The sequence below is a fragment of the Eptesicus fuscus genome, chromosome 20 (genome assembly GCF_027574615.1).
Source record: "Eptesicus fuscus isolate TK198812 chromosome 20, DD_ASM_mEF_20220401, whole genome shotgun sequence".
Lineage (NCBI taxonomy): Eukaryota > Metazoa > Chordata > Mammalia > Chiroptera > Vespertilionidae > Eptesicus > Eptesicus fuscus.
The window spans coordinates 3,091,992-3,105,909 of NC_072492.1; the positions used below are offsets into that span (position 1 = coordinate 3,091,992).

General features: G+C 45.8%; 1 protein-coding gene across 2 annotated transcripts in view; it reads left to right on the plus strand.

Annotated features, from left to right (window-relative positions):
* SPECC1 (sperm antigen with calponin homology and coiled-coil domains 1) overlaps positions 1-13,918 on the plus strand; it is a 249,879-nt gene that overhangs the window by 195,367 nt on the left and 40,594 nt on the right. For both annotated transcript variants that reach the window (XM_028132220.2, XM_028132223.2), the window contains 3 exons: positions 3,978-4,059; positions 7,728-7,884; positions 10,350-10,452. In XM_028132220.2, the coding sequence (XP_027988021.2) occupies positions 3,978-4,059; positions 7,728-7,884; positions 10,350-10,452 (342 nt within the window). The remainder of the gene's footprint in view (positions 1-3,977; positions 4,060-7,727; positions 7,885-10,349; positions 10,453-13,918) is intronic.

Here is a 13,918-nt window from a genome sequence, read left to right on the forward strand (position 1 = left end):
CCCATTTAAAATGCAGGCTGCCTGAGGGCTATTGCTTGCTTTTTATTTTTAAAATTTGGCTTTATTTAAGAAACATTTAGTAACTTGTTTTGCCCTTCCTTAGAGACCAAAACCTTCATAACCTTTAAAATATATGTATATAAACAGAATATATTTATTAATTTTTATTTGACAAAGCTTTCCATATGATTTCAAATATATTAGATCAGTTAAATTAAAAATATTTTAAAGTCTTAAAATTTAACTCGGAATGACCATCAAAGATTATATTAAATACTTTTTATAATTATTTTTAAAGATATCAATTAAATTTTAACTCGTCTTTATATTAAAAATTTGGTTGAGACCATAGAATTAATCCTTCTTTTTAAATTAGAACTAGGTTGAAATTTTACCACATGGACTATAATATATTTTGAATTATTAATTTCTCTAGAGAAAATACAAGAATAATTTTCTCAAAAATGAATTTCTATACTTTATGTATTTTGTTACCACAACTATATGATTTCTCTTAACTTAGTTTGAACTTTAAACTCTTAGAAGCCTTCAATTTTAGGTGGATAACTTCACATTTTTAAAAATACAAGACAGATTTTAATTAATAGATTCAATTCTACCCTCTAAATTTTTCATGAGGCAAATTTAGATTAATATTTCAGTATCTTATCATTTCAAAATACCTAGATATTTAATAAATTTTATTATTTAATTTAGTAAACTTCCAGAGTTCTAAGTTGCTAATTATTTTTGAAAACTATGTTTCTGGCTGGTGAGAGGGGGAAGCAACCCTGTAGCCATTTAAATGCAAATTAACTACATTCTTTCCTTAGCGATAACAATTTAAGGGTTGCTGCTGGCAGGGAAACTTTGGCCTAGCTGCTTGATTCAAAATGACCACATTTTTTCTGCTGGGGGAAATGCAACCAGCCCAGCCCCCTCCTTCAATAAGGAGCAAAACTAGTTTTCCCCTGGGTTACTTAGACCTTTATAATTAACATATTATTTAGCTATGTTTCAACAATTTTTGAGATTCTATATCCAGTTATAATTATCCAAGGCATTTACTTTGGTAAATTCTGTAACAGAGATGATTTACTGATTTTTTTTTTAGCAGTTTTAATGTTAACTTTTGAATGCAGTCTATTATTATTTAAAAACTATCCTTTATTATGGAAATCTTTGGATTGTCTCTGCCATCTTTCTTTAGCAGGAAAAAACAGCTTTGGGGTTTTATTCTATACCATTGTAAATAGAGTTAAGTTTAGCTCAAAACCTATCTAAGATCCGAAATCGGACGGTGCGCACATTTTGTCTTAAACCAGTTTTCTCTCTTTACGAGTACAGAAATCCCAGACACATTCCTAAATTTTGTAAAACTTTTAAATTATGAATCAGGAAAAAACATGGCAGAGATGAGACTTTTTAAAATAGCACTTTCGGGAGGGGGCATCCATCTTACAGGATCACCACTTGTCTCCCTTCCCCACCTCCTGTTTGCTTTGGGAAAATTTAGCAACTGACCTGGCTGCATTTCTCTTCCTATTAAATTAAAGGACAGATCAACAAGACTAAATAAATCAAAGTTTTTTTCCTAAATCTTTTTCTGTTCCGCTGTCCACAGCATTGACTAGCTTTTAACGTTATTTTTGCTCAAATTTGCTTGTCCCAGCGCTTTCTACAGTAATTTTTAAACAAAGCATTAGGTAGTTTCCCAGCGAGAGAGCTGATAGCTTTAATCTCTCTAGCTGCCTAGTCTCTTCTCTCCAGGGGCAGAGGATCTGGCAGCTTTTTAGAAATTATAGGCTTTCAATCCCAAATACGAATTAGGTATTTTACAATTTGAACAAGAAGCCACATAATTAAATATGATAATGGCACTCCTTCTCTTTGAGCCTGATTTAAAAAGTGCCTTTTGATATTCCAGTTTCTTTATAATTTTGCCTTAGAACCAAATTCTTCCCCATCATAATCTGACTTAAAACAGCCCTGCTGAATATAGAAGCCTCCAGGTTCCATCAACCTTTTGATGAAACTTCTTGCATTTATGACGTTCTGGAATTAGCCTCTGGCAGAGGCTCTGCCTCCTCCCCTTGAATGTAGTCTAGTTCTCTGACTTGCTTTGGTCGGCAGAATGGGGCAGAAATGATTGTGTATAACTTATGGACAGAGGACTCAGAAAGCTTTGCAGTATCCATTTTTACCCTCTTGGATATCAAAAAAGTAAAATATACCCAAGAGTAGCCACGTGGGTAGAGAGAGACGGTGGAGGAAGAGATCACAAACAGAGAAAGAGAGGGATGCCCGGGCGCCAAGCCCTTCCAGCCCCTGCCCGGTTGGATCCTGTGAGTTAAGTCCTTGCTGAACTACCCTTGTCAAAAGTACATGTAGCCAAGAAGAGCTATTCCTGCTGCCCCCGCTCACATTGCAGAATTATGAGTAAATCATGGTTTTTAACAATTGTTATGGTAATTAAATTTAAACAATGGATACATATATAGTACCTACGTAATTAAACTGGATAAATACCACATTTTTAATCCATTCATCTGTTGGTGGACATTCAGGTTGTTTTCACCTCTTGGCTAGTGTGAATAATGCTACAATGAACCTGGCCATGCAGGTGTCTTTTCAAGATCCTATTTTCAATAATTTTGGATATATATCCAGAAGACAGATTGCTGGGTCATATGGCAGTTCTATTCTTTTTAAATCCTCACCCAAGGATATGTTTATTGATTTTTTTCAGAGAGAGAGAGGAAGAGAAAGAGAGAAACATTGATGTGAGAGAGAAACATCAATCGGGGACCTAGGTAGTGTCCTGACCAGGAATTGCCCCTGCAACCTTTTTGGTGTACAGGACGATGCTCCAACCAACTGAACTCCCCCATGGGGCTGGTAGTTCTATTTTTAATGTTTTTAGGAACATTCTTTTCCATTGTGGCTGTACCATTTTACTTACCCCCCTACAGTGCACGAGGGTTATAGTTTTGCCAACACTTGTTATTTTCTGGTTTTTTTTGTTGTTGTTGTCTTATAATGACCACTAGAGGCCTGATGCACGAAGATTCGTGCAAGAATGGTCCTTCCTTCTCCTGGCTGCCAGCACCGCCTTCGCTCTGGCCGGAGCCACCTTTCCGCCTTCCCATGCTGCCCAGAGGCCTGGAGCAGCTGGGGTGGTGAGGAATGCCTGCGTCATCGCAAGCGTCGCACCCCGCCCCCGGCCGCTTGGCACCTGCGTATGCAAATTAACCCACCATCTTTGTTGGGTTAATTTTCATACTCCTGATTGGCTAATGGGCGTCGCGAAGGTACAGTCAATTAGCATGTGACTCTTTTATTAGTGTAGATGCTAACAGGTGTGAGGTGATATCTCATTGTGGTTTTTATTTGTATTTCCCTGATAATTAGTGATGTTGAGCATCTTTTCATATATCTGTTGGCCATTAAAAAACAGTGTTTTTACACATATCCTTGAATATGCATAGAATATTTCAGAAAGACATTCACAAAGCTGTTTAATAATGATTACACCTGCCCAGTCAACGTGGCTCATCGACCCATGAATCAAGAAGTCACAGTTGGATTCCTGGTCAGGGCACGTGCCCGGGTTGCAGGCTTGGTCCCTAGTGTGGGGTGTGCAGTGATTCTCATCATTGATATTTCTCTCACTCCATCTCTGTTTCTCTCTCTAAAATCAATAAAAGCTTTTTTAAAAGTTTAAATAAAATAATGATTTCCCCCAGGGAGAGGAACAGGAAAGGCAGACTTCCTTCTAACTATGTGTCTTCTCTGGACCTTCTGAGGATCATGCCAAGTGCATTTACTATCTTTTCAGACTAATACGTTGTTTAAAAGCTCCCTCTGGTGATTCCGATGAGCTTGAGAACCCGTGTACATACATGTGTGCACACACCTTGCTTGAGCTGGTCCTGATGTCACAAGTTCACCTGCTGGTGTGCCCTTTGGTTTTGTAGAGGCATTCCACCTACAGCGGCGTTCACCCAGCCAGCAAAGGAGTGGCCCAGCGCTTGGATCTTCCCGACCTGCCCCTCTCAGGTAAATCGTCTTCAACATGATTACTTACGTTTTTGTGGGGTTCACTTTTCTTAGCATGAACCGAGCGTAGAAAAATAGTCAGTGGTGTTTATTCCAGACCGAGTGTTTATTTCGGGCTCTCGGTGTGTGTGATGAGGGTGAGAGCCTGCTCCTGCGTGGTGCCCTTCTCCCTGTGCAGGGCGCCGGGCGGCGTCCGGCTGTGGGAGCTGTGCTGGTTTGCTTGTTTGTTTGTTTGTTTTATACTGAATCTCAGGAAAATAGAAAAAATATTTTAAGAAAAAAAATCTTATCGGATTCTGACAGTCTGTTGCTTCCATAATTACTAAAATAAGACTTTTGAGAGATTTTTGTCTTTGAGAATAACCCTCATCCACATATTGTTGAAAGTCACATCTTGACAAGGAAGTGCTGGTTGTAGCTGTAGTCCTCAGTGTCACATGTTCACTCCTGCTCTGCCTCCCCCGCTGGAAGCCAGTCACGCAGAGTTCCGGGGCACACAGTTCCGGGGCACTTGGTTACTGGGGACACAGTTACGGGGCACTCAGTTACTGGGCACACGATTACGGGGCACTCAGTTACGGGGCACACGATTACGGGGCACTCGGTTACGGGGCACACGATTACGGGGCACACGGTTATGGGGCACACAGTTCCAGGGCACTCGGTTCCGGGGCACACGGTTCTGGGGCACACGGTTACGGGGCACTCGGTTACGGGGCACACGGTTACGGGGCACACAGTTACGGGGCACACGGATACGGGGCACTCAGTTACGGGGCACACGGTCACGGGGCACTCGGTCACGGGGCACACGGTCACGGGGCACACGGTTACGGGGCACTCAGTTATGGGGCACAGGGTTACGGGGCACTCGGTTACAGGGCACATGGTTACTGGGGACACAATTACAGGGCACATGGTTACTGGGCACACAATTACGGGGCACTTGGTTACGGGGCACTCGGTTACGGGGCACTCGGTTACGGGGCACACGGTTACGGGGCACTCGGTTACGGGACACACGGTTACGGGGCACTCGGTTACGGGGCACACGGTTACGGGGCACACAGTTACGGGGAACTCGGTTACGGGGCACACGGTCACGGGGCACACGGATACGGGGCACTCGGTTACGGGGCACACGGATACGGGGCACACGGTTACGGGCACACGGTTACGGGGCACACGGTTACGGGGCACACGGATACGGGGCACTCAGTTACGGGGCACACGGTCACGGGGCACTCGGTCACGGGGCACACGGTCACGGGGCACACGGTCACGGGGCACTCGGTTACGGGGCACACGGTTACGGGACACACGGTCACGGGGCACACGGTCACGGGGCACACGGTTACGGGCACACAGTTACGGGGCACACAGTTACGGGGCACACGGTCACGGGGCACACAGTTACGGGGCACACGGTTACAGGGCACTCGGTTACAGGGGACCCGGGAGAGGGACTGCTGGGCTTGAACTGGCACTGCCACCTGCAGCCCGGCCGTGGCCATGCTATCCCACCTCCGTGCGGTGGTCCCTCCTCTCCGAAGTGCAGAGCACGCTGTCTGCCTGGTGGACGGCTGCAGGGTGGCGTGGACTTGGCCCCGGGCTAGTGCTGCAGCAGGGTCGCTCCTGTCACGGACCCACTGTCTGCACACCGGCGCACCTGCCGGACAGACACCTTAGCAGCAGGTGCAGATTGTCTGGAGTACACACCTGAGCCGTCTGTCTCTGTGTCCGCGTGGCCACTGTTGTGAGGAAGCAAAAATGACAAGAACACTAACTGGCTATTTACCAGTGCCTGTCGGAGCAGAGAAAGCCCAATATCGGCTTGCATAGGTAGAAGTCCTTTGCTTTTAAGTTAAGACAGAATTTCTGTAACATGGTGTGAATAAAAGTACATTCCCGCTGCACTTCTTTGGGATCGTGGTCAGACGTGGACAGATTTAATTCTGAAAATAGTTGTTTCTGTGAGATAAGTTTCACTCTTTGATTGTAAATTCTTTTACCTTACTACCTTATTTTTGCCCCTCCTGAGTTCTGTTTGCTTGTTCATGGAACTGAGGACTTTGGAGTGAGATAAATACTGACAGCGGGAATTTGCAGGTTACTGGGCCTGAGCGCTGCAGGTGACATGTGAGACCCAGCCCACAGAGATGAACGGTTGCCGCAGCCACACGGCTCCGGGACCAGGATGCAAGTTCTCCTCATTTTCCCCGCAGTGTGGCCTTTCGGTCATGAGGCTGGTGGTGGCTCTGATTCACAGCTTCATAAAGAAATGATGGAAGTTTACAAAGGCTTTTGCTTCATAGTAATGATGCCAGGAAGAAGGAAATGGTGACCAAGGACCAGTGGGTAGTCCAAGGTTGGCAGAATAAGAAAAACAGAAGGGGTGAGTGAGGCCCAGAGCAGGTTGTTATTCCTGTGCCAACTGAGTGACCCGCCGAGAAACGGAGGCTGCCGGGGAGCAGCTTGCCTGCAGGCGCAGTGCTGGGCGTCGTAGGCACGTGTGGCTTTGATTGTGGTAAATACGATGACATAGCATTTATTATCTTAACCATTTTCAAGTGAAGTAGGTGAGCGTTTGGTCACAATATTTGTGTCTTTTCCGTTCTTCCAGCTTTAAAATTCCCATTTGTGTAGAGAAAGCCTTGTAATTGACCAGGTAAATGCTGACGCTGAGACCACAGCAGCCAGTGCCTCCCCGCTCCCCACCGGGCACCTGTCTGCCGGGGACTCTGTTTACTCTCTGAGCAGGATTACGTGTGAAAACTGCTTGCCTTCAGGCTGGACAACACTGAGTCATCAGAAACTGTAGAAATGGGATTAGTGTGTGTTTTTGTTGTTTTCTTCAGTGGTGTAAGCACTGTTTTCCCTGCCTTCCAGCTCCCCATAATTGGTGGCTGTTAGGTGTACGAATAGTATTTTCTTCCCTGACTATTTAAGGTGCCCGAGGAGGTGACTGAAGGCTCGCCTGTGGCACTGAGCAGGCCGCTTCATCCTCTGAGCTCCCCTTTCCTTTGTAAATACAAACTAGACAGCCCAGAACCTTCTCCCGCCGGATGCCTTGGTGCCCATTAAGAACTGTCAGCTGGGATCAGCCTGCTTTGTTACCTGTCTTGACTCAGACGAATGTGACAGCAGAGAGGAGCCTGAAAAGAATTCCTTTTACTTCTTTTTAGAATGTCATGGTTTTTCGCCTATAAAATAATTGTCATTCTTGGTTCCCAGCTCTGTCTGCTGCCATCTGTGACCTGATGGTCCCTTAGGCACCTTCCTACCAGCCCCCTCTCAGATGCCCATCCGTGAAAGCCGAGTACCGGCCTCGCATTGACCTGTGCAGTGGCGCAGGCTCTTAACAAGGGCGCAGGTCCAGCGCTCTGGTGCGTCTTGAAATTCTGAATGATTTTTAAAAAGGGGCTAATTTGGCATTAGTCCTTTGAATTATATAGTCATCCCTGCCTGAGCAGTCCTTTCTAGAAAATATCGCTTCCCTACTTGCATTTTTATTGCTAATCTAGACACTATGTCTGTTATCTGTTTGTATTGGGAATAAAATGAGAATTGTACTGTACAATTGTACTGTACGGTACCACGTTTTAAAAAGTGCGGTGACCAGTCAGACGTGTCCTTCGGGAGTAGTGATCGTGTTGTTGTGCACACAGGTCTTCTAAAGGGAAGAGCTGACGACCTGAAGCCAGACCCTTACCTCCGCAAGAGCCCCTCCCTGGAGTCGCTGAGCAGACCCCCGGCCCTGGGCTTCGGAAGCACGAGGCTGCTGAGCACGTCCACCGGGGGATTGAGGCCACACAGCAAACTCAGGTACCACGTTATAAACAGTGAGAAATCAGACAGTGGCCGATGCCCTTGTGTTCTTCCTTCTTTTATTCCTTATGTTACAGAATTTACCAGGCGACCGAAAAATACACAGGAGTACCTGGAGATACAGGAAAAACCCATTTATTTCCAGATGTACTAGTACCGTGACTCGGGAGCCTGTTCCAAATTCTGAGCAAGCCAATAAGGAGGAGGCTTTCTCTTTATACCCTTTGGTTTCTCTGTCCCCCAAATAAGGATCAGACTTCCGGACCTTCCGCTGGCTTTGATGGGTGCAGGCACCCCGCTGGCGCCCAAGGCCGGGAAAGCTGCCCAAGCCTCGGGCGGCTTTCCCGGCCTTGGGCTCCGCCGCACCCCAACGTCCCTGCAACGGTTTCCTGGTGGGCGTGGTTGATGGGCGTGGCTTGGTTGGTGGGCGTGGCTTGGGCGTAGCGAAGGTGCGGTCGATTTGCATATTTGTATATTATAAGGTAAGATCCCCAGTTTATCCATTTTCCTGATGATGTGCATTTGGTTGTTTCCAGTTTTTGCTGTTATAAAAAGTGCTGCTGTTGGCAGTTGTTACCAGCAATTGGACTTCGGTTCAGGAACCTCGGTACTTGAATTCTAGCGAAGAAAGACTTCAGAGCCAAGACCCAAACTGCAAGAGGAAGTTTATTTAGACAATCACAGAGGTGGAATAAGTGAGCTGTGGAAGAAAGGGGTCAGGAAACAAGCTACAGGGGCAAAAGAAGGGCCCTTGGAGCTTAGGAGGAGAGGCAAGGAAACCAGTGGGGAAAGGCAGGCTGTGCTCCCTAGGGAGGGCCTGCTGGTCCTCCATCCTAAGGGCTTTCAGGGGAAGTCCCAGGGGAGGATCTCAATAGAGTATTTGTCCCCTTTTTAGGTGTGTCCTTTCAGGGTCATGGTGTCCACTGATTGGTCGGCACCAGGGCAAGGGGTCATTTGTCATTGTAGCTGGTCCTAAGGTCAGTCGCTTGTCTGGTTTTGCTGCTTTTCTGGGCCTGGAGCAGAAACACAACTGATGTTATCCCTAGGGGTTAATGCTTAAGGCAGTGGTCGGCAAACCACGGCTCGAAAGCCACACGCGGCTCTTTGGCCCCTTGAGTGTTCTAACGCCACTTCTTCAAAATAGACTCGCCCAGGCCGAAAACCGACTTCTGCGCACGGGCCACGAAGTTTCAATCGCACTGTACATGCGCGCCCATACGTGGCATTTTGTGGAAGAGCCACACTCAAGGGGCCAAAGAGCCGCATGTGGCTCGCGAGCCGCGGTTTCCCAACCACTGGCTTAAGGGATTGGTCATGCAAGGGCCCACACGGAGTTGCTTGAAGCCACTTTTCGGCCTCTTGTTCCTCCTCCCAGGGTGTCTACCGCGTGACTAGTGACATGCCCGGAGAGGAAAGGTCAGAGGAGGGTCCGAGCTGCATGACGAGGGATGTGCTGGGGAGGAAACTCACCTGGGGGTGAGGTCCTTGTTTTCCCAGTTTGGCCTTTGCTAGGCACTGGGGGGCTTTCTGCCCTAGTGACCTTCTGTTCCTGGCCCATCGTCCTCGCTCTCCTCATGCCTGTCCTACTGCCCACCACACTGCTGTGAACACTCTTGTGCCGCGATGATGTACATGCCGGGGGGTAAATCCTGCTGCTCTTTCGTTGCCGCTGCTACAGTTGACACTCCAGAGATGTCCTGCCCTCTGTTGTTGCTCTCTCCCTGCTCTCCTGCACACGGTGCCGGGAAATCGCGGACTGTTCCGGTGGGATGGGAATACCATCCTCCTTCCCTGGCTTCCTCATGGGAGAAACTGTAGTATTGGGGAATTTTAGGCAGCATCACATTAACATAGACGTTTATAGAAAAATTGAGGATGGGCACTTGAACTCTTGCTCCTGGAAAATCACTTCCTTTGGCTAAATGGGGGCTCAGAATTGAGTTCCTGTACCAAGAATGGAGGAGCATGGGTATCACCTTTGGAGTGTGAAAGCCCCCTTTTGAGTAATTGTTGCAGACTTTGGCCTTTCATCTCCATTGCCAGCATCTCCCCCACAAGCAGCCAACCTAGTGTTTTTAAATGCCTTCTAACCTACCTTTTATATGACATGCAGACATAAGTGGGGCCCTAACACATGAGTTTTTCTATAAATATCTTTAATTAAAATGATACTGTACTTAAGTAAATAAATAAAAGGCTAGATGGCTAGAGTAACAGACAGACTTAAAATTTTTTAAAAACCTATTTATAGACTTCTAATAGTCCAGAAAGACAATCTAATTTTTCTTCCATACCCTGAGACATAAAAATGTATTGCTAATTTGACTGATTTGGTTGTTTTTCTTTGGAGTCTTACTGGAATGACCTAGACTTCTGCTTTTCTAATATATTTATTTATTATATATTTGAGGGTTCTAAAAATTAGCATCTTCTCTTGACTGTGCGCTCCTCTTTCTAACTAGTGTGGAAAGAAGAGACCCTCTGGCCGCCTTGGCCCGGGAGTACGGTGGCTCGAAGCGCAATGCTCTGCTGAAATGGTGCCAGAAGAAGACAGAAGGCTACGCGGTAAGTGGGGGTCCGCCAGCTTCCAAGCCGCTCTGGCTCTAGTCGTCCGAGCCAGTATGTGTCCGTGTGTCCTGTGCTCGTCTAGGCCAGTGTGCATGGCGTGCCATCTTTCAGGGCTGCCAGAGTCGCTGTTGTGCGTGGCCCGGAGGTAGGCTGGTGGCCTGGGGGCCCGTCTGCACTCAGCCCCGCGCTGCGCCCTGCAGTGCAGAACCGCGTCTCCTGTGGAAGGGCCCCTCTGCTCAGAGGGGTGTGAACTCCCCAGGCAGCACCCAGCAGGCCGCTTTTCCCAATTCCCATCGAGGTCCCGCCTAGCTGAGCCCTCAGCATTTCTCTGTTACTTTAAGAGTTGTTTGCATTTGGTTTAGGAATTTCCGTTTTCCAGAGCAGTGTTTTCTGTGAAAGCTAGACAAGAAAGTAATATCTGATGTAACGTAAGCTTTTTCATCAGGACCATCATGCACAGAGATACGTGCATCAGACACAGTTTCAGGAACAGCCTCACTCACTGCAGAAACCCAGCGCCGCCCCTCCCGCCGCCCCTCCCGCTGCTGGCAATAGCTGTCCCGTATCTCCCTCAGAGCTTTCTACTAAAGTATGCACCCCTACGTGCTAACTTAGTTTTGCCTGCATTTGAACTTTATAAAATGAAATTTTAAACTGTAATGTTGCACCTGCCATTTTGGGAAGATCTTGTATTTTAATGATCAGATGGTCAAAATGAGATTTCTGCTCCAACATTGGTGGGGGTGTGCATGAATGCTGCCTTTGGGGAGGGAAATATGTGTCAGGAATCTCAAAAATGAGTATGCCCTTTAGCTCAGGAATTGTGTTTCAAGAAAGTAATTGTGAATGCCTATGAAGATACAATTTTGAACAAGTTGATTATAGTTTTATTATTTAAAGTTATTTTTAAAGAACTGGAAATAATACAGATTTCTAACAATAGGGGAATCAAGCTTAAAAATCTTGCTTTGTGCAAATATATTTAAAGGAACTAGAAAAAGTGTGCCCACTATATTAGATCAACAGTTGGGTTCTAAAGCAATATACTATGCTTCCAATTCTGTAAAAATAATTTATATAAATGTTATACTAACATTAACAGTGGTTATCACTGGATGAGTACTTAAATTTTATTCATGCTTTCCTGTGAATTTTTCATTTTCTGCAATGAACATTTAAGTTTTTAACAGAAAGAAATATTTTAATTGCATCTTTTTAAAGGAAAGAAGCCAGATCCAAAAGGCTGCATATTATATGCTTTCCTTTGTATGAAATGTCCAGTGTGGGCAAAGTCATAGGTCAGAAAGTAGATTAGAGGCTGAGGGAGGGAGGCCAGGAAGTGACTGGGCGAAGGGTTTCTTTGGGGATGATATAAATGTTCTGGAATTAGTGGTGTTGGTTGTATGACCTGTGACTGTACTAAAAGCCACTGAATTGCACATTTTAAAAGGGTAAACTTGCCTGGCTGGCATGGCTCAGTGGTTGAGCTTTGACCTATGAACCAGGAGGTCACGATTTGATTCCCGGTCATGGCACATGCCTGGGTTATGGGCTCAATCCCCAGTGTGGGGCGTGCAGGAGTCAGCCAATCAATGATTCTCTCTCATCATTGTTGTTTCTCTCTCTCTCCCTCTCCTTTCCTCTCTGAAATCAATAAAAAAATATTTTTTAAAAATAGTTTAAAAATACATAAATAAAAGGGTAAACTTTTATATGTGAAATATCTTAATAAACCTGTTATTAATTTTTTAAAGGGCAGTTAGAAGAGCTTGTGTAGGGGGATCTGAGAGATGGATAAGGGCAGAGGGGTTGGAAACTGCTATTTAAATTATAAATCTCATCAAACTGTAACTTTAAACATACCTGCGTATTACTTCATATAATAAAAAAGAATTGAAGTAAAACAAAATGAGAGAGATGCAAGGTATTACATGTTGGTTTTTATTTGATAGGTGGGATCCACAGGTATTCACGTCATTGTTATGATTCAGAGTCCAAATATATTCTTTGTATTAAATGTTATATAATGACATATAATTTGGGGGCAAAAGTTTGAAGGAAATGGCCATAAAAGTATATTATAACCAACTGGAGGCCCAGTGCACGAAATTTCGTGCACTGGAGGGGGTCCCTCAGCCCAGCCTGCACCCTTTCGCAGTCCAGGACCCCTCGGGGATGTCTGACTGCCAGGACCCCTGGCTCCTTACCGCTTGCCTACAGCGGAGGCGGGAAAGGCTCCCACCACCACCACTGGGCTCACCAGCCGTGAGCCCAGCTTCTGGCTGAGCGGTGCTCCCCGTGTGGTAGCGTACTGACCACCAGGGGGCAGCTTCTGCATTGAGCATCTGCCCCCTGGTGGTCAGTGTGTGTCATAGCAACCGGTTGTTCTGCCATTTGGTCGAGGCAGCGCTGTGGATGTCCGACTGTCAGCTTAGGCCCGCCTAAGCCATCAGTTCGATATCCCCTGAGGGCTCCTGGACTCCGAGAGGGCGCAGGCCAGGCTGAAGGCCTGCCCCCCAAGTGCACGAATTTCGTGCACTGGGCCTCTAGTATAGAAAAATTAAACCAGATCTTTCTGAGGAAACTTTGAAAGTGAAAGAACAGGGCACTTACGGCATCACAGTGTGCAGAACGAGCTTGGGAGCCTGCAGGGTAGGCCCATCCACCTCTCTGCCAGCCACTTCACAGCTATGTGGCAAGTCGATTTTACAACAGCATCTTTTTAATTAAAATGTAAACATAAATGACTGATAAAGCTTTTTTAGAAAAAGTGACACTTTCCCAAATAATGTCCTTACTCTGATTTGCACATAATATAACTCAGAATTTTTTCACTTTGGCCTGGCCTGTCTTTTTAAAGACTGTAAAAATGAACGTTTTATATCATCAGAGCTCTGCCATTTGAGGTAGTGAAATGGAGGAATGTGGGTGTGGTCCTGGTACACTGGATTTAAGTCCTGCAGCCACACATTTCATAGATGAGCTTGATTGGAGCACAGTCACCTGTCACTCACTCATTGCCTGTAGCTGCTTTTATACAGAAACTGCACAGGAATGTAAAACTATGACCTTTAAAACCAAAACTCTTTTCTACCTGGGCCTGTACAGAAGTTGGCTGGCCCCTCCCCTAGATAAATATGTGCACTGTATCTCCTGTTGTTCACATCACATTTGGTCCTTGCATCTCTGGTAGTAAGAAGCAAGTATTCAGATGGCAAGAGACTTAAAAATTTATCTGAATCCGTTCAGTTTCTGTTGCAAAAAATCGTCTAGCAGGGGATAGCACTCACAAAGGCACAAGTAAGGTATCTTTGAACCTGCTTTTAGCCAGTTAGCTAGGAGCTCCATATTCTTCCCTGTTAGAGAAAAAAGCAGCCTTCGTGTTGTTCAAAGCAAGTCTGATTTTGCATCTGGAAAGAGCACCCGCGTAGCTGGCCAAGTTCTGTTTTCTTCTCCGCATTCC